The sequence below is a fragment of the Eptatretus burgeri genome, chromosome 2 (assembly GCF_056783735.1).
Source record: "Eptatretus burgeri isolate ZD-2024b chromosome 2, Ebu_testis_v1, whole genome shotgun sequence".
Classification (NCBI taxonomy): Eukaryota; Metazoa; Chordata; class Myxini; order Myxiniformes; family Myxinidae; genus Eptatretus; species Eptatretus burgeri.
Window position 1 is genome coordinate 143,226,826 of NC_140962.1, and position 21,434 is coordinate 143,248,259.

At 45.0% G+C, this 21,434-nt stretch overlaps 3 protein-coding genes across 12 annotated transcripts in view; 2 read left to right on the forward strand and 1 right to left on the reverse strand.

Annotated features, from left to right (window-relative positions):
• Positions 1-21,434, forward strand: part of LOC147033389 (uncharacterized) — a 125,611-nt gene that overhangs the window by 76,941 nt on the left and 27,236 nt on the right. The window lies entirely within an intron of this gene.
• LOC147033390 (E3 ubiquitin/ISG15 ligase TRIM25-like) overlaps positions 1-21,434 on the reverse strand; it is a 98,549-nt gene that overhangs the window by 16,080 nt on the left and 61,035 nt on the right. For 5 of the 8 annotated variants that reach the window (XR_015051084.1, XR_015051090.1, XR_015051085.1 and 2 more), the window contains exons 6-8: positions 14,464-14,591; positions 11,603-11,662; positions 10,132-10,316 (exon numbers count right to left, since the gene is read on the reverse strand). Coding sequence is in view for 4 of the 8 variants with exons in the window: in XM_085854150.1 (XP_085710276.1) it covers positions 10,132-10,316; positions 11,603-11,662; positions 14,464-14,591 (373 nt within the window). In the remaining 4 variants the exon portion in view is untranslated. Of the gene's footprint in view, positions 1-7,645; positions 10,317-11,602; positions 11,663-14,463; positions 14,592-21,434 lie in introns of those variants that run through there. The other 3 variants (XM_085854123.1, XM_085854132.1, XM_085854140.1) reach the window with 1 other exon arrangement.
• LOC147033391 (uncharacterized) lies at positions 1,601-4,219 on the forward strand. The gene has a single exon (XM_085854317.1). It carries the CDS (start codon positions 1,970-1,972, stop codon positions 3,560-3,562), a length of 1,593 nt encoding a protein of 530 aa, XP_085710443.1. The 5' UTR covers positions 1,601-1,969; the 3' UTR covers positions 3,563-4,219.

Genomic DNA, 21,434 nt, shown 5'->3' on the forward strand with positions numbered 1-21,434 from the left:
CAACTGCACCACCTGTGAACACTGAACGTCGGGCTGTCTTGGGCCCGTTCGGCGATTGGTGCCAAACGCATCGAGCCGCAAGCGCGAATGGCGGCCTTTCCGAGGGAGGAATTCGGATCAAAAAGGCTTCAAGCCCCCTTTTTCCTGACCAATGGCTGACCAGAGGGTGGTGTAGCCCCGCCTCCAATCGCGTTTTGATCCGAATATTTGCATTTAGGCTCCTCCTGAGGCCTATAAAGACGCGAGCATAAGGCGACTCAGCGGTTGAGTTGCAGTTGAGTTCAGTTCAGTGCGGGTCGAGTGGAGTTCGCGCGGTTCAGTGTCAGGCGGCTGGTCGAGTTCAAGTCGAGTCAAGTGGAGATGGAGGTCATCAACTAGGTTGCGGTGTGGGGGTCGCTTGTCTCGTCGCGGGGTCCAAACCAGCCAGCCATTCCCCTCTCCCTGAGCATCAGCAATTCCCCCCCCCCCATCTGCGCTGAGATAGTGCCGGGGGGGCTCCGTTCCTCCCCCACCCCAAACGTCGTGCCAATAAAACCGCTCGCGCGGAGGATGCCAGAGAGGGCTCGCCGACCACGCCAGGGGCACGGAGTTGGGGCGCAGTTGCGCAAACATTGCGGCTTGCCCGCCATCGCGTCACAAGGACGCGGGTAAGACCTTCCCGATCTCGTGGACCTGGCCGATCCTCCAGGATCCACGTACATTTGGTCTATGGACCTGTCTGCCTCCTTGCCTGTGAGGGTGGCTTTCTTTTCTTTCGGGTTGAATGCATGCTGTGGCGCCGTGTCCAACAAGTCGAACTGCCTGAGTGTCTGTGCCTGTACATTGCCTCATTCGGTGTTAACTCTTTCCTAGCATTTTGTTTTTTTTGCATTTTGCATTTTGCAAAAAAAAATTTTTGCATTTTTTTTGACTGTATGGCTGTATATACGTGCTTCCGTGTGTCCGTATTAAAGTGCATTGTGTGAACTGTTTTGCCGTTTCGCTTCGTCTTTTCCTTGTATTGAATCTCCATCTTGCATCACGTAAGGGATTGATAGTGGGTTTAAAACGCCCGGTAAATAATCCTAACCCTCGAGGTTGACGACAACTCCGCTCAGTTATCTCTGCAGTACGGAACGAACCGCTTAAGCGGTTCATGTCCGAAGTCGACCTGCGGCGAGGTACGATCGCCCAGTCGACCATTCGCGCAGGTACTTAGGTAGGTTGAATTTGGCGAGCAACCCTATCCTGCGCGGGTGGGCAATTGGCACGATCGTGGTGAGGTTAAACCCCCACCCGTGACTGGCTCCAGGCGGTAGTTCCCGGAGGGTCACGACTGAATTGTCCGTTCCGGTGGGCGAGGCGGCCGCTTTTGGCTACACGCGGTCGATCGCACGCCGGCGGGCACAAATTCGCAACAATATATTAGTATATAGATGATCTTGGTGTCAAAATGCACAGAATTACAAAAGAAGATGACATAAGATAATTATTGTCCCTTCGGACCAAATCCTGACCTCTGAAAATGAGGTCAAAGGTCAAAAAAGCTGTTTTATCACTAAAATGTCATATTTATTTCAGGAAAATTACCATATTATATTAAAATGAGCAAAAAACAAATCGAAGAGGTTAATTTCAACTTACCTGGTGGATATGGGGGTTATTATTTATTCCAAGATCAGAGGGGGAGGGGGAAATTACCTTTCTTGGGATCAAATGTCATTGACCCAAGACTAAAACACTATAAATTGCATGAATGAAGTCTTTGTTTTGTCTTTGTTTCAGGAGTGATTACTGAGAAAACCTTGCTGGCCTACATGTACCTAGACTACCCCAGTGCAGTGAGATGTCCCAAAAGTTCCCTGAGGCCTTTGGAACAATACTGTAAAATAACAAAATTACCAGGATGGATATATGTGAAATATGTGGTGAGGACTTTTCATAAGCAGGAAAGCTACAGAGGTTGTACAGAAAGGGATATGAGAATCTAATGGAGCAGTGTAGACTTATCAACAACTCTTCATTATTGGAGCGATTGGAACAAAAATGGAGTAGCAACACTCCTATGACAGTCCATCCTAGATGCCGAACCCTTTTCATGCAAAAGGATCTTGATAATGAGTCACCGGTTAAGAGCATGAAGACAGCAAAGAAATGCAAAAATCTGGCTGAACTTCAGAAGAAAGTAAAGGTAGGCGACAAGAAGATCTACATCAAAAAGACCCTTCTTTTCAATAGACTGATTTTCATGGCAGAGAGAGATGAAGGGATCGAACACATGTTCAAATTTGAGCTGACCCCGGTCCCAACATCTCTCTTCACAATGGATCGCATGATGAGAAAACCCAAAAAGCATGAATTTGGCAAGATGCTCAAGGAAACAGCTACAAAACTTGACGTGGACATAAACAGCAAGATGCATGTTGTTGATGGAGGGTGGCTACTTCATCAGGTAAAGTGGTCCAGCGGTGCAACCATCAAGACTATAGTTGATACATATGTCAGATATGTTGACAACACATTCAATGATGCTACTGTAGTGCTTGATGGCTACGGGGAGGAATCATCAACGAAAGACCATGAACATATGCGGCGGATGGCTGGGAAGAAGGTTTCTCCGGACATGAGGGTCACACTGGAATTGACTATATCATGTGACAGAGAGATTTTCCTGGCCTTCCTTAACAAAGGAGCCTTAATCATGATGATATCTGTAGAGATGGCAAGCCACAATATCACTGTACGCCAAGCAAAAGATGATGGTGACACGCTGATTGTTAGGTCTGCAATGGACTTGCTCGCAAGTGTTAAATCCCCAGTTGTTGTTGTCGCCCAGGACACTGATATTTTGATATTGCTCTGCTATCATATGCCTATCCACTGTACTAATTCGTATTTACAAGCAGATTTTGGTGGTCTTTACGACATCTCTAGCATAAACATCGGAGACAAAGAAGAGTTCCTCTTCAAGTATGGCTGGTCTGGAAACGACACTGTTTCATGCATTCATGGACATACCAAATGTGCTCTCTACAAATGCAGATTTCCTGCCAGTGTCATTACTGCATTCACAAGTCCCACTTCAACCGACTCCATAATTCGAACAGCTGGATTAAAAGCCATGCAGATCACATATGGCTGTGGGGATACTCCTGTAGAAAAGTCTCGCTACATGAAGTTCAAGAAGCAAGCAGCCAAGGGCAAAATCGATCCTGACCGCCTACCACCAACGGAAGATGCAACAGCTCAACATTCCCTTCGTGTCCATCTTCAAGTTGTGGTATGGAAGCATCTTGACACCTCTATTCCTGATCCCAAAGGAAGAGGATGGGAGTTAGATTCCAACAGAAAACTCAGACCAAAAATGCTATCTGTTGGTATCGTGCCAGACAACCTTCTGAAAGTAATTTGTTGCAACTGCAAGGAAGGGGAGAGGCAATGTCAAACAATGAGATGCAGCTGCATGAAAGCTCGCATGTCGTGTGTTTCTGCATGTGGAGTGTGCTGTGGGCATTGCGACAATGGAACAGGTAGCATAGATGCAGAAGAAGAAATTGGTAGCGATGAAGAGGAAACAGACTGAGTATTATTAATTTGTTGTTGCCGATAGATACTGTAAGTTCTAAGTTGTGAGTAGTATTCAACAAATTAGTGATTATAAATTCACATATACTTTACATACAGAAACTATTTGACACTAATGAACTTTACCCCCCGCCCCTGCTTATTTTGACCATTAACCTCGTATTTTGGTGGTGAAGAATCCATTTCATATTTAGTTTGTATCTTGGTATAATTCTGTTACTGTTACCAATATATTTGATATGATATTTTAGTGATAAGACGTCTATTTTTGACCTTTGACCTCATTTTCGGAGGTTAGGAATTGGTTCCATGGGTCAGTAATTATTCTATGTCATCTTCTTTCGTAATCCTGTGCATTTTGACACCAAGATCATCTATATACCATATTTTGTTGCTGAAATACAATTTTATATGATTTAGGCAGAGCTCAATGACCTTTGACCTCTAATAAAAAAGTTTCCCCAACCCCTATCCCTCCTTACTTTTTTTTGGTAATTGTCCATACCCATACCTACCCAAATCAGTTGAAATTAGCTTCTTTTAAATTTTTCACAGATGAACCTTAAGTTTGGGATACTAACTGTCATGCATGACCAAATGATTTTATTGATCCAGATCATCATCATTTTTTTATTTTTTGTATGCTCCCCCTCCATCCCTTCCCTCACTTCACTTCAAATAGCAGCACAACCGACTCTGAGAAGGCCGAACACCTCAATTCAGTGTTTGCTTCCAAATATTGTGTCGCACCCAACTGCTCCTGGACTTTTGTACCTGAGAAAGTGGTGGTTCCTTGCAACCCTCAACTCTGATTCTGCAACTGGACTGTATGGCATCAACTCACATCAACCTAACTTGCTCTTGCACATTCTCTTTCTGCCCTCCTCACCTAATCATTTACATGAAGTCATCTTCCATCTGCTTGAAAGTCAGCCACCATCACTACATTAGATAAAATGTGCAAAAACCATCCCCTGAACTGCAGACCTATCAGCTTACTTCCAATCATCAGCAAGGTCATGGAATCCATCATCGCAGTTGATATGAAATCCTGCCTTTTCTCCAACAGCCTCATCTCAGATCACCAATTTGGATTGAGACGAACTCTCTACCCTGGACATGCTGCCCCTACACACATCAATGGATGGAGGCCTTCAATGTTCGACATGAGATCAGCGCCGTCTCTCTGGACAAATCTCGAGCTTTTGATACAGTCTGGTATCCTGCCTTCCTCTCCAAACTGTCTGCTGTTGGCATCCGAGGGAGAAATTCCACTCTTGGGTTTCTGACTTCCTCTACTCTAGTGTCCAACCTGTGAGTCCTCCCTACTCCTCATTCTTCCCCACATACTTTATTCGTCCATCTCCCTCGATTTTGTCCCTGAACCCCACTGTTGGTGTCCCCCCTCTCTATTTCTACTAGTTCCATGGCAAGTTGAAGGCGACAAAAAAAGGGTTGGTAGGAATCAAAAGCGTTTTTTTTTTTAAACCCTTTGTGTGCTGTGGTTGCAGATTTGCAACGAGATTTAAAAAAACAATTTTTTAGATCCTCGTGGAGGATCTCTAAGTCTTACTCATGTTGTTTTTGTTCTTGTGAACTTTTTTGTTTCACAGCCTACAGTTTTCATCAAAACTTCCTGAAACTTGGCATATATATGTAAAAATACCCTGCGCAGACAGCAACGATCTACGATTTTGAAAATTCCTCCTAGAAAAAAAAGTTATGATGTCAAAATATCTCCGCTAATGGAAGTCGCCTAAAAATTATCTCCGAAACTGGGCAAGCTTTTTGAATTCTGTTTGCGGGAATCGAACAGGGCATTAGCAGAGATGAATTACCGCACATATGATACATCACTATGACGTCATATCAATTTTTATGACGTCATTCCTATTTTTTGACATTTTTTGTTTCACAACCCAGAGTTTTCATCGGATCTTCGTGAAACTTGCCATGTATATGCAGAAAGCCCACGCGCAGGCAGTAACCATCTCCGATTTTGGAAATTCTTCCTAGAAAAAAAGTTGACATATCGCCGCTAACATTATCTCCAAAACTCGGCAAGCTGTTTGAATTTTGTTTGCGGGAATCAAGCCGGGCATTAGCACAGATATAATTTACCGCAAACCTTATACATCACAATGATGTCATATTCGTTTTTACGATGTCATCATTAAGAGGACGAGGATCTTAGCTCATTCGAGCTTGTATTGTTTTAATTTTGGTTATCCATCTTACTTGACACCCAAGTTGAGTTTTTTTTTTTTTTTTGCAAATACCACTTTAAATTCACAGCGCTATGGAAAAAAATTTAATTAAGCAACAGGGAACCATGCGGCCGTAAACAATGCAGCATGCAAAGGGTTAACCAAACGTGGTAAAAACGCTATTCGATATGTTCACTAATCAGTAATGATAAGGAGGTTCCAAGTAAGACAACATACACACATACATACCATTTCTCAAAAAACAGAACATTTCTGTTATGTCGCTCAACAGACACTAAACAATGCGATTGATTACAGGGTACAAGTCCATTTATTCTGCAGCACGTAACATTTTAACTAAATGTCATAAAAACGCAATCCAATATGTTGATTAATGAGTAATGACAAGGTTCCAAGTTAGCCAACAAACTTACATCAATGCATAACATTTCTCAACAAAACATTTCTCAAAGTTTTATTTCCTTTTCTAGTTTCCAGTTGTCGCCTGTGACGCATGATGTCACATTTACTGCAAATAGCATCCCCACAATAAAGAGCAGTGTTTCCTAGTTTATAGAGACCAAGTGATGATAAATGGTGATGAATTCAATATGATGATATTGATAAATCTTGACAATAAAACTTTGAGAAATGTTCGTTCATTCACAAGCATCAAACCGCATCATTCCATCTCATTTCATTCATTTTTTTAAATTACGGTTTGAATTTGGAACGGTAATTTGTGGACACCCTGTATACGAATGAAAACGATCCAAATCAAATCCGACTATTCAAAATACTCGAAAATACAGATAACTATCACAGAAAGAAGTCGAAGAGGGAATTGGAAAGCAAATAGGCCTACCCATTGATTTGGGGCGATGACAAATAGTAGATGAGAGGAAATGATAATGCGTACAGATGAGGACTGAAGAAATTGGTGGGCTGGGTGAAGCTCATGACATCACCCAGCCAATAGAGTCAGACTAGAGTGGTACCTTGCATATCAGATAAAGATCGCGACAGATCTGGCACTGTGTGTGAATCCATGCGAGTGGAAGGGAAGCGAAACATTGCATTTTTGAAATTGTTCATACTTTCCATCCAATGTGGGTTTTAACGATAATAAAATGGGTCCGCAGGTTTAAAGAAAGAAAACGGGTCAAACCTGCAAAATACGGCTGTGTAAGCTTTTCCTTTTGTTCTGTTGCGTTCTTGCTCTTCCATGAATCTTGACTGTAGATCAAAAAAACTCCTCTTCCTATCAAGGCTGGAATGCCACAATGCAGTGCTCTGGGACCCAGTCCTTTTCCTGATCTTCATTAATAATCTCTCTGACTTTCTGGAAAATCCTCTTTTTCGATGGTTAAGCACTTGGAATATGCAACGGTGAAACTGCAGAACTTTTGGAAAAGGAAAGTAATGAGCAAAACGACTAACAATGGTAATGTTCCCCCAAGAACATTTTGAAAAATTAATGTCAAAATATGCATTTTGGAGGTGATTCTGTCCAAATTACAATTGGGGAAGAATTTTTTTTATTTCACCTGAACATCCATTGCTGGGAAGATTATTTTCAGTTTGTGGGTACAGCATTTTGTTATCATAAAAGGAAAGAATAGAGTTCCACATACCTTTGCAGGACTTGTATTTAACACAGGTGTTTTATGAGGGAGGTGGGTGGTATCACGCATCATGCAATGGTGCGGTTTACCAGAATCACCCTCGTTCCAGTGTAAATCAGCAGAGCATTTACTACCCCCATTGTGTTTTTTGCGCATTTCTTTACTTGACGGATACTGGAATCATTAACACCACAATTTCTGCCGAAAAGACCTCGCCTGGCACCCCTTGCTGCTGTGTGCTCGCGGCCATTTTGATGATATATTTCCTGTATTAAATGGGTTTTTGTTATATCGGATTGTAAGTGTATTTTATTTATTTATTTCTCTGTCTGTTTTCATGTGCGTCTCAATCTTTTGTCCCGGTATTCTCAGTTATCGTCATCCTGTGCCTTCTTATAATAAACTGTTATTTGTGTGGTGACCGGCCATTTCAGATTTAACAGGTGAGTAACCATTTTGGCGCGGCTTTCATGGAAAATCCACAGGGGAGGTTAAAATTGGTGATGTTCTCTTAAAAAAAAGAGACTGGCGGAATTAACAATTATAACCACCACCTCCCGCAGTGGTCAGTAAGGCCTAAGTCACATTTGCCACGGCGGCCGTAGGGTCTACAAAATCTACGGCCACTAGCAATTATAGGGTGGCCGCAGTATTTCCACGGTCACACAATGTAGCAGTCACATATGTTTTTATTTTTCGGGTAGCAGCACGGGTATTTATAAATTGTGGAGACCGAAAATATGGGGGTGCCATACGGTCTTTGATTTGATGTCGCACGGTGACCTTAGGGCGTTCCTGCGGCGGCCATAGAATTTTCAAGGCAGACGCAAGGCGACCGCAGGGGGGACCCTAAGGCGAACGTGCGGCCAGACGGACGGTAACAAGTGGGTTCTTTATTATTTATTATTATTATTATTTTTACCAGTTCTTTTGTTTCGGCTTGTCGAATTGCTAAGGCGAACGTAGAAATGAAAAAAAGTTATAACTCCGCGTTATAATTCCACGGCGACCCCTACAGCCTGTAAAAGATAGCCAAATGACGTAGGGCCACCCTGAGGCTGCCGCAGAAACTCTGCAGCCGCCGCACGTTTCTGTCAATTCAGAGGGCGTACGGCCGCCGTATCCTCGCCGTAGAGCAAATGTGACTTAAGCCTAAGCACACACGATGCTATGTGTGCAAGGGAGAGTTGCAAGTCATAACAAACAAATGAGTTTTAAAATATTGATTTAATTTGCATAAGTATAACCCTCGAGTTCCTGTGTCTACCACACTTTTCTCATCTGCACCGCTCCTCCCAATGAAACCGAGCCGAGAGCCTGACATTAATTTAATGAGGTGGTGGTGCAGCGCCGGCATGGCGGGCCAAATGGCCTCCTCCTCCATCAAAGTTCCTCGTTAAGATTTATTGGTTCCCTGTGGAAGTGGTCACAAACTTCATCAGGTTTTGTATTTGTGTCCAGCAGAATCGCATCCACTTCGTGCAATGTAAAGAGGGCACTTCGGTATTTTCCGTAGAGTTCACAAAGGAGTGAACAGTGATGGGGACAATCCAACAGCGGAAGCTAGTTCCGTATTTACCGACGTAGAAAGACGTTCTCCTGCCTGGCGGACATCTGTTCATGGAACCACGCTTGCGAGATTTTGTTCCCGACTAGTTGTTGTTGTTGTTGTTCGTCTTTCGGCTGCTCCCGTTAGGGGTCGCCACAGCAGATCATCCGTTATGATCCGCATACTGATTTGGCATAGGTTTTACGCCGGATGCCCTTCCTGACGCAACCCTGGTCGCCTCTTACAATAAGAATTGGGTTTCGCCATGATTCCGGGCTGCCCTACACCCTCTCATAGCATGGCCCAGCGCAGAGCTCCCGTCCTCAAGCGATCCTCCAACCCAAGCTTCCGAGTAGCCGGATTACAGGTGCACGCCACTACGCCCAGTGATTTTGTACCCGACTAGCTTCTACAAAAATACCTTGATAAAAAAAAAACTACCATGGGAGTAATTCATACAACTGTCGTCATGATGCATGAGCATTGCACCCCGTCTGGATGAAATGGGTGTGAAATGAATCCACATCTTGGAATAGCACCTCAATTCCCTATAATCACGGCAGGTTTATACGATGCCGAAAATACGGAAACCTCGGTCTGGATCCTGACCAAAAATATGGATTTCCATGCACATACGGAAGAGTTTCACCACTGAATATGTATGTCTTTCAACCCTGAAAAATTTCACACCGACGAACTCTCTCTCCGAAAGAAGCGTCTGGAACCGCCCTATCTACTTCCTAAACAATCCTCTGGAAGCAGCTGTGTTTTCTTGAAGAATCAAAAAATAACCTGTGCTTTCTAGCCATCACGAAATAAGTTCATCACGATTAGCAAGAAATTAAACAAAATCACAACATTCGCAAAAACGCATGGAACCACGGCCAAAACCAAACCCCATAACAGGTTTAACGGGGTCCGTGAAGTTCCCCCTGAACACGTACAGGAGCCGCGAGTCCCCGAAACACGTCAACTCTCCCCCCTCACAATCCAACAAGAACCCAATCCGTTCAGGATTCCCCGGTACGGAGAAGGTGGTCCCCTCGTCGTCGTGCCATACAAAGTATCTTTTATTTAATTTTTCTACACACCATGACTCGGGATTCCTTCCCAACTTGCCACATTTTCCTTTTCGGGCCATTGAGTTGAATGCGACACCGACCCAGTAATAATGCCTCAAACTCACATCGACCTCCCAGTAGTGACGGCCAGAGGAGAAACTCTCAGCGGAAACCTGATGCCAAGAAACAAATCTATCAGGGTGTTCTGGGTACGGCTCTGCGTTGTCGGTGCGGGTCGCCGTCCTAAGGTCCTCAGAGATCACGATCCGTGGATGTGCGGATTTTGCATCTAGACTCGGGATGCATCCATCTGCAGACACATTTAGGTGGTGCCACAGGAATTGTTAGATGAAAAACAAAAACACCACGTCTCCAATGATTATTACCATTGTTTTAGCATTTAACATTTTCTTCAGTTTTCAAAGATATCAAGTATTTTATCGACACATACTCACCGTCACCTCACCTCTGCTACAGGTGATGAAGAATATGCCTTTCAAGAGGCCAGGAAAGCATAACCTTCACTATATGTGCTCAGATCTTAAATGCCATCTCAGAGGAGCAGGTTTGCAATAGACCTGGCTGGTAGGATAACCTAAGTGTATTTAAAGGTGTGCGCACACACCTATGAGCTTTTTCACCTGGCTTTGCATCCCAACCCAGATATAAACTGTTATCCTGGTGTTTCGCAAGTAGAGAGAGGCACCAGTGTGTGTGTGCGGTCCCTTGGATGGACATTAAACTGGGCTTCCCATCTGCCATCATTCGGTGGACGTTAAAGATTCCACGGTGTTCTTTTTGAAGAGTAGGTGAAGTATCACCTGCACCCTGGCCAAATTCCTGCTCCTGAAAAGGGGAACTGGATCAGTGGCACAGCCCGTGCTCCCAGTGAAAAATTGATGTAAAACCACAGCCCTGATATGCATACGACTATGCCCCCTATAGCCGTACACCGGTACTCATTCTGCTGACCTCGGAAGGATGACAGGCTGAGTCAACCCCACCTGGTGTTAATTCAGTGGCCAACGGGGCTCAAACTCAGGACCCTAAGATCCCAAGCCAGCCACGCAAACCACGAAGCCAACACCAGGCTTATTTCCAGAGCTAATAAGTTGAAACAATCGTACGGGAATCGGTGAGACAGACCAACAGATAAGGAGTCATTGGTAGTGATAGAGAAAGAACCTAGAGAAGAAGCAGGGAATGGACACCAAAAAATAAAGTATAACAACAAACCACCCAAGGTATGCCTTGCTCAGATATAATTAATGCTTCAGCAGTTCCCCACCCCTCCAACAAGGATAGAATCACAATGACTAACGTGGAGGAGAAGGGAGGAAACAAACATGGTGGCACCATTGATGAGGGGTAAGAGCGATACAGTACCACCTGGCGATGGCAAATGCAATACAGCACGACCGACGAATGGAAGGAATGAGAGAACCGATAAATGGAGATGCAAAAACCAGGGTGAGTGTAAAGATGAGGACAGAACAGTGAAGGCTAAAAAGAGAGAACCAGAAATGCATCATTCGATTTATCCTCATTATTCCAACTTCCTTATCAGCCTCCATTAACCCATTCCCTTTCACTTACAAAGACTTTTCAGGCTGCTGCATCCCACGTCAGAAATCTTCAAATGCTTCACAAACTCTTCTGTGGAAATTCAGGAAAAAGAGAAAACGCGGTTACATGAAGTATTTCTTTTATTTTAAAAAAAAACATGGTCATCGACATTTACACACGGGAATATCATGCATCGTTCGGTTATGTGACGTCACAATAACAACGCTGAGATGGTGCAGATTTCCTTCTTGTGTTTTTTTAAACAGGATCGAAGGCTTGCACTGGAGCTGCCACACACACATGGACGTACAGACAAATACATGAGAAACTAGAGGGGGAGCACTTGGGAGAGTGCAAAACCTCCGCCGCCAATACTGCTGGGTCACTCAAGTGAACCTGATATCTTATTCATTAAATATGATGTCAACAGTGCTGATAGAGTTATAGTTCTTTTCTCCAACATTTTTTTTTGGGGGGGGGGGTTGGAAATCACTTAAAACATGTAAAAATGCAAAAAAAAAAAAAAATCGAAATTTTGTTGAATAAAAAAGTTGCAATAATTTTTTTTCTCTAACAATTTTTTTTGGGGGGGGGTTGGAAATCACTAAAAACATGTAGAAATGCAAAAAAAAAATTTTTTTTTTTCTTTTTTTGGGGGAGGGTTGGAAATCACAAAACGTAAAAATGCAAAAAAAAAAAAATTTTTCTCTAACAATTTTTTGGGGGGGGTAACAATTTTGGGGGGTTGGAAATCACTTAAAACATGTAGAAAAGCAAAAAAAAATTTCTCTTTTTTTTGGGGGGGGGTAACTTTTTTGGGAGGGGGTTGGAAATCACTTAAAACATGTAGAAATGGGAAAAAAATTTGGGGGGGGGCGTAAAAAAAATTTGGGGGGGGGTTGGAAATCACTTAAAACATGTAGAAATGCAAAAAAAAAAAAAAATTTTCTCTAACAATTTTTTTTGGGGGGGGGGACCAAGTCCAAAATTTAATGGCATGATCCTTGGACCATACCTAACCCCCCCCACCAAGTTTCGTCGAAATCCGTCGAGGAGTTTTTCCGTAATACTGTTCACAAACAAACAAACAAACAGTGGTGAGAACAGTAACCTCCATCCATCTTCGAAGATGGCGGAGGTTAACTAGAAGGGCACTCAGTAGAGCGCATACCTCCGCTCGGATCCGTATCCAGATCCGGATGTTCGCCAAAAGTGAATCGATTAGTCCTCGTCACACACCGATCCTGCCCACCAAGTTTCATCCAAATCCATCGACAATATTTTGAGATATCATGCAAACAAACAAACAAACAAACAAACAGACAGGGGTGAAAACATGACCTCAGTCCATCGCAGATGGCAGAGGTAACAACATGTGACCGTTAGATGAGACAAACACAGCCACTAAGCTTGGGGGAAGTGCAGTCACTTTCTGGGGCACTCTGGGTAGCAGCGACGTCACAACAATGGCACCACCGTTGTCAGCGCACACAGTGGGGTATTTCGTCAGGAGGATTTTCCTCCTCCCCGTCCATGCTAACCTGGGGAAGATTATCCGTGCTCTTAACCTTTTAAATGCTGAACGTCAAGCAAGGAAGCAGCACATACCATTTTCAAAGTCTTTGGAACGACTCGGCTGGGGTCTCGAACAGCTGACCTCACAGACATGGAGCAGATTCTCTAACCATACACCACCAAGTGTGGTGAGTAGTTCAGAGGATGGGCTATAGATGTTAGCAGAGGGCCTGGACAGGGTAATTGAGGAGTGGGGAATGAAGATTATTAAGTTTTAAGAGTTATGAACGACAAAGGATTGCCATCAAATTGAAAGAGGAAACCTTTGGAGCAAATTAGCCAGTTGAAATATTTTGGCTGTATGATATCGGAAGTTGGATGATGTGACATGGAGATCAAAACAAGAAGAATCGCTGTGCGTGAGGGGGAGCTGATATCTAAAGAAAAGTGGTACGTGGGCAATATAAACAACATTAGAAACTGCCTTGGTGTGGCGAGTGACATTATACATTGGGGAGACAGACATGAGGAAAGCAAAATAGACATTTGGAAAGTTTTGAGACGTGAGTTTGGTGTTTCCCACTCATCATTTGAAAACGACATTCGAGAAGGAGAATAAAATATGAATGCATTTACAGAAAAAAAAATTCGGTGGCGGTAGACAATTCAAGCACAAGAAATTGACAAAGATCGTGAAGAATGTGTCCTGTCAAAAATATCAAGATTGGCAAAACCGCAACAGACAGGAAAATGTGTTCTTGCCAAATGTAGTCAAGGAGAAGGCGCTCAATGCTTATTCTTTTACAATATGACTTATGGGCAGCAGTATTCAGCCATGTCAATGAAGGTTTGACCCAACACATACCAGTCATTTGGTATCTTAACCATATATCTCAGTACCCCTGCATGGCTGACAGGATGACAGGTGTGCACACTCGCCTCTAAGCTGCCTAGCCTGGGTTTGAATCCCAACCCAGCTACAAACGGTCACCCAGTGTTTCGTTGATTCATCAATGTGTGAGCTGTCCCTCCGAGAGACGTTAAACGAGCTTCCCGAATGCCAGCATTTGTTGGTGGACGTTAAAGATCCCACGGTGTCCTTCGCGAAGAGTAATCGAGCCATCGCCGGCACCCTGACCAAATTCCAAATTCCTGTACGAACCAGCAGAGGGCAATGACAGCCATACACTCAACAAATGATGCTACCCTGCAGCTTTGTGCTGCATACAAACGAAGAAGTCCTCCTACATATTAATTCCCGTCCCACAACAATGCCAATTGGCTTGCTTTTCCAATTCCCTTTCGACCATCCTTGGATGCTGCACTCCATTTTTCCACTCCATTTCCAACCGATATTGTCGACTTTTGTTGCTTACTCCTGATCTCCTTCAGAAGATTGTCATTGACTTGGAAGCATGAGTTTGCAGGCCGCTCCACCGCTGGGAACTCGAGCAACGCGGGCGGTGCAGACTCTGTGAATGTAACATGTGACTGGGCCTCCAGACTGGGGAAGGAGAAGGGAGGGACAAAGTGAGGGTCACAGAGGAGGATAAAAGGTATTGGATTTTGAAAAAACATATACAAATTATTCATCTCATCACACATGTCAAAATATTTATATACATATCTATTTTTTTTTTTAAAGAAGAAGAAGGGCTTCCAACCAAAAGTAAAAAACGAGATCGACTCCGCCAATTTGAGCAAAAAAAAATCGAGAGCAGCCCCGGTCTTAGGCAATGTTTCGCCGGCTTCACAGCCGGCTTCATCGGGCACAATTGACAAAACAGCAAAGCTGCGGACCTACTCTGGGAAGGGTTTGAAACAGCAAAGCACTTACCTTGTGTAGGCCTTTTTGGGTTGCTTTATGCAGCTTCTTCAGCGAGAGGACTTTGGGAGGTGTCAATTATTTGTATAATCTGAGCCACCTGGGTTTAATTGATTCGGTGATCGCTGATTGGCTATTCCCTCCATTCACAGGTGAGAGATGTGGGTGGGTCTTTCTTTATTATTTATATAGTGACTGCTTTTGACGTTGGCATGTGGGACATGCTTGGGAACCTCATTGGTATGCTTATCTGTCTGTGCTGTCACTGATGATTCGCCAATAAGCGATGAAACTGGTCCGGCAGCTGAGAGGGTGTGTAGCATTGGGATTCTCACGTGTGTACAATGTGTGAACGTCTTTATAGCTGTGGAGGAATCAAGGAAGGGTTTGAAACAGCAAAGCGCTTACCTTGCGTAGGCCTTCTTGAGTTGCTTTATGCAACTTCTTCGGCTGGAGGAGTGTGGGAGGTGTCAATTATTTATATAATCATAGCCACCTGGGTTTAGTTGATGAGGTGAGAGCTGATTTTCGATTCCCTTCACTCACAGGTGAGAGATAAGGGGTGGGGGGGGGGGCATTCATTATATATATATACATATATAAATGTATATATATATATATATATATATATATATATATATATATGTATATATATATATATATATATATATATATATGTATATATATATATATATATATATATATATATATATATATATAAATTTATATATATATATATATATATATATATATATATATATACACACAGGGTGTCCCAAAAAAATATACAACTTTTCATCTGCAAAGAGGATGGTCATAACATATATTTAAAAAAAAGATATATGGCTGGATAGAAAGCTGAAAGGTTGAAATTTATTGTACCAATGCCAAAATTGCCACCAAACTTTAAATTTTGGTATACAATCGTCGTTTTCTGTTAGACCACATGTTCGACGTAGGCTCCACGTTGTCCGATCATTGTCATGCTCTCCATCACTTTGGGAAACGTTTCCTGAGGAATGTTCTGGATTTCTTGGTGGATGTTTTCCTTCAGCTGATCAAGAGTCTGAGGCCTAGGGTTTCCAGATATCCTGTCCTTGAGATACCCCCACAAGAAGAAGTCTGGAGGAGTAAGGTCAGAGGAATACGGTGGCCACTCAACGTCTTCGTAGAGGGAGATAAAGCAGCCCTCAGACCTCAGACTGTAAATGATGGTTGAGAAAACGCCTTGTTTCCCTGGCTGTATGGGGCGGTGCCACATCCTGCTGGAACCACTGGGTTCTCATCTGGATCAGGTTGTTTCTCCTACGGGCCTGAGTACGTAGCTCAGGCAGATAGAATTCCTGAATCATTTTGCGATAGTTCCTCTGGTTTACCGTGCAAGTGCATCCCTGGTCATCTTCAAAGAAGTATGGACCAATTATCCCAGACCAACCAACCACCAGCCACATGGTGACTTTGAGAACAGATCGAGGCACCAGTTCAGTTGATGCGTTACCAGGATTTTCAGTTCCCCAGTACCGAAAGTTTTGCTTGTTTACCTCCCCGGACAAGTGAGCATGGCATTCGTCTGTAATGTGAAGTTTTTTGAGGAAGTCTGCATCTTCCTCCAACTTTCCTGAGAACCAATTTGCAAAGTCTAGTCGTTTACGTTTCTGTTGATCAGTAAGCACCGTTTCCGTTTGAATTTTGTATGGAAAGGCATGAATGTCTTGGCGAAGGATCCTCTGAACGGTGCTCTTATGAATGTTTGGCTCGGCAGAAAATCGTCGAATCGATTTTTTTGGACTCTGAACGACCACGTGTCTCAACATTTTCACATTTTCTTCACTACGACCTGTCCTCTTCTGACCACTGTGACCCTTGTGAAGGTCACAGATGGTTCCCACATTGGTAAACTTTGCGATGGTGCACTTTATTGTCCGAAAGTTTGGTGCAATGGCGCAAGTGGATACCGAAATGTCTCAAGTAAAGACGTTGCACCTTGTGGTGAATTAACGTGAATCGAGGGACATGACGCGGGATCACATGTTGTGCGTCTCGCGTATAAGGGGAGGTCTCTCTGCGGCACGAGTGATTGTCCCCGGGGCATTGCTATTGACATCGGCTGTCCACTTGATGCTCGTTAACTGAAGGTGCTCATTGACTGGTGAGAATGGAGATTATATCGAACTCCGTGCTTACGCGGATTTAGTCTGCAATGGTTAACTGCACATGTATACGGTTCTGCTTATGTACTCCTAGCTGAACCTGTATTTCCTGGTGTGCCCACAGAAGCGGCTCCAATCAAATGGAATAAAGCCTAAACTCTGAAGGTTCATCTCTCGCTCTCATTTCAATTTATTCCATTTGATTTTCTCGGCTCTCTCAACCAAAGATGGACAAGATCTACAAACCAGAGAGGTTCGACGCAGACCCGAACGCGACTGACGCAGAAATGAAATGGTCACATTGGTTCTGCTCCTTCTCACACTATCTGACCATCATCGCGGAGGGAGCTGACAAATTTGCCGCTCTCGTGAATCATGTCTCGCCCGGCGTGTACAGGCTCTTCTCGGGGTGCGACACTTACGAAGCAGCGATCGACGTGCTGCAGGCGCTCTACGTGAAGCCCAAGAACGAGGTATACATACGACATCTTCTCAACACACGCAAGCAAGCAGCCGGGGAGACAATCGATCAGTTCCTGCAAGCTCTGAATCAGCTGGGAAAAGACTGCAGCTTCCGGGCGGTAAGCGCCGAGGAACACCGAAAGGAAGCGACCCGGGGAGGCATTCATCCAAGGACTCAGATCAGCCCACATACGGCAACGCTTACTAGAGAAAGCGCAACCCACTCTTGACAAGGTAGTCGATCAGGCTCGAGCGATGGATACGGCTCAGCAGCAATCTGAGTCATTTGGGACACCGATGCTGCTCATGAACGCTGCTACGATGGGAACCCAAGGAACCCCACTGGCACAGACACAGCCAGACATGAGGGATGGAGAAACACCCGAGGAGCCGGATACCCAGACCTCGTCAAACTCCTCAGCAACTGCTCCGGTCGGTAAATGCTTCTTTTGTGGGTACAAAAGGCATCCTCGTCAAAAATGTCCCGCCAGAGATGCCACATGCATGAATTGCGACAAGAAAGGGCATTATGCCAGGGTATGTAAATCTACTCTAAGGAGGAATAAACCCACTTCTGCGGCTCTCTACTCGCAAAATAAATTGACTGCAGCCTCCCGGGGAATCTATCCAAGGCTATCATCAACGTGCGAATTAACGGGCATATGGCTGAGGCACTGATTGATACCGGTAGCTCTGAAAGTTTCGTCAACAGCTCGCTAGTGAAGGGCAGGAAATGGGTAATCCACCCGACTGACAATACGGTATGCATGGCCGCCACCTCACTACAATCCCGCGTACGAGGGTACTGCAATGTTGAATTGGACGTAAAAGGGTACACGCATCGGGATGTAAAGGTGCTGGTGCTTCGTGATTTGTGCGCAGACGTAATTCTGGGTCATAATGTCCTCAAGCAGCACACGAGCGTCGAAATACCCTTTGGAGGAAGCAAGCCTCGTCTAATTTTAAATGCGCTGACCACCGCGGAGGTGACGTCCCCCAGCTGTTCGCTAACTTGTCGCCGGTCTGCAAACCGATAGCGATCAAATCGCGGCGATATACCACTGCTGACATGAATTTCATCACTTCGGAAACCAAGCGATTACTGGAGGAGGGAATTATAGAACCGAGCGATTCGCCATGGCGCGCACAGGTGTTAGTAACCAGCAGTCAGAACCATAAGAAACGGATGGTTGTCGATTATTCCCAAACGGTCAATCGCTTCACCCAACTCGACGCCTACCCCCTGCCGCGCATAGATGAGATGGTCGAACGCGTGGCCAATTATAAGGTATTCAGTACCATCGACTTGCGAAGCGCCTATCATCAAATTCCCATCCGAGAGGAAGACAAACCGTACACTGCATTCCAGGCAGGGCGGCGCCTCTACCAGTTCAGAAGGATACCATTCGGTGTCACGAATGGAGTAGCTTGCTTCCAACGGGTTATTGACGACATCATCTCAGATGAAAACCTCGAAGACACTTTTGTTTACGTGGATAATGTCACAGTGTGCGGTAGGGATCAGAGGGAACATGATAGGAATCTGGACAGATTCTTGAGCATTGCTGGAAAATATAATCTGACTCAACTACGAGAAATGCGTATTCTCGGCAAGGTCAATTGACCTTCTCGGCTACACAATAGCCGACGGCACAATTAAGCCTGATCCTGAGCGATTGCGCCCGCTCCGTGAGCTTCCACCAGCTCAGGACTTGCAAACAATGCGCCGGGTGATCGGGATGTTCGCTTACTATGCAAGATGGATTTCGCAATACTCCGAGAAAATACATCCCCTAGTGCATTGCAAAAACTTTCCACCAGATGCCGCTGTCGTAAAAGCTTTCCACGATCTCAAGGATGATATCAGTAAGTCCGTGGTTTTATCGATCGACAGCTCGGTGCCCTTCGTGGTGGAGACCGACGCTTCAAATCACGCCATAGCTGCAACACTTAATCAGTCTGGGCGGCCGGTCGCTTTCTCGAGAACTCTCTCTAGAAGCGAGCAGAGACACTCGGCAATAGAGAAGGAGGCGTACGCCATCGTCGAAGCGCTGCGTAAATGGAGACATTATTTACTGGGAAACCACTTCACGCTCGTTACGGACCAACGATCCGTGGCTTTCATGTTTGATGGGAAAAAATAACGGGAAAATTAAGAATGAAAAAATTATGAGATGGCGGATAGACCTAGCCTGCTACAGGTACGACATTGTTTACCGGCCCGGGAAGGAAAACCCTGCTGCAGATACCTTCTCCCGGGTCTACAGTTCGGCAACAATCAGTCAGGCTTTGCAAGACCTCCATGTGTCTCTGTGCCACCCAGGGGTAACCAGGATGGCACATTTCGTACGCAGACAAAATCTTCCCTATTCTGTTGAAGATATTAAACAAATGAATGCTTCATGCCCTGTTTGTGCTGAACTAAAACCCAGATTCTATGGCGCGGCTTCTGGCAGACTGATCAAGGCTACTTCCCCCTTCGAGAGACTAAACATCGACTTCAAAGGGCCCCTACCGACCGAAACAGACAACAGATACATATTCACCGTTGTTGATGAATATTCAAGGTTCCCTTTCGCGTTTCCGTGCTCGGATATGACCTCGGGCACTGTCGTAAAAAATGTCTCTCTGACCTCTTCGCTATGTTTGGGAGACCTTCGTACATACATTCAGACAGAGGGCCGTGTTTCATGTCGGCCGGGCTAAAACAATTCCTATTAGAGCACGGCATAGCAACTAGTCGAACGACGGGTTACAACCCACAGGGAAACGGGCAGGTGGAACGGTATAATGGAGTAATTTGGAAAGCCGTAACTCTGGCGCTGAAATCGAGAGGACTGGGCCCCGAGCGATGGGGAGGTTACTCTTCCTGACGCTCTGAATTCCATACGCTCTTTGCTCTGCACGTCCACAAATGCCACTCCTCACGAACGTATGTTTACTCACCAACGACGTTATGTTGACGGTCAAACGGTGCCCAACTGGCTGACCCACCCCGGTACAGTGTTCATGAAACGCCCGGTGCGACAGAGCAAGTATGAACCGCTGGTGGAGGGGTCGAACTCATTGACACTAATCCAGAGTATGCTCATGTCAGGCTCCCGGATGGCAGGGAGACCACTGTGTCGGTTCGCCATCTGGCTCCCTCAGGTACTCCTCCCGCCGGTACACCACCTCCTGGCACTCCTCCTTCTGACATTTCCCCCCCAGGAACTCCGCCAGGCGACGGGGCTGCCGCGTTCCACCCGAGAGCGATCGAGGAGTCATCCCGGCACAAGTCGAGGCTCACCAAGAGGATCGGGAGTCTCCCTCAAGTGAAACTGCCGTTTACTCCCGGAGAGGTCGACGAATAAGGCCCCCTCGACGACTCAATCTGTAAAGGGGATTATCGGCATTCTCGCTGCTCATGCTCCTATATGCCCATTATATCATATATCGATGCTCATTTCCATGCTCCTACAACTCAAAATAATCACTGCTTGGCATGTATGCTTCTGTAGATCAATTAGTCCGCGTTGCTTGAAATGTATACTCCTATAGTGCTAAAGCAATCATGGTGTGTAAGATGGGCCCCTAGTTACATTTTAAAGGTGGGGAGAATGTGGTGAATTAACGTGAATCGAGGGACATGACGCGGGATCACATGTTGTGCGTCTCGCGTATAAGGGGAGGTCTCTCTGCGGCACGAGTGATTGTCCCCGGGGCATTGCTATTGACATCGGCTGTCCACTTGATGCTCGTTAACTGAAGGTGCTCATTGACTGGTGAGAATGGAGATTATATCGAACTCCGTGCTTACGCGGATTTAGTCTGCAATGGTTAACTGCACATGCATACGTTTCTGCTTATGTACTCCTAGCTGAACCTGTATTTCCTGGTGTGCCCACAGAAGCGGCTCCAATCAAATGGA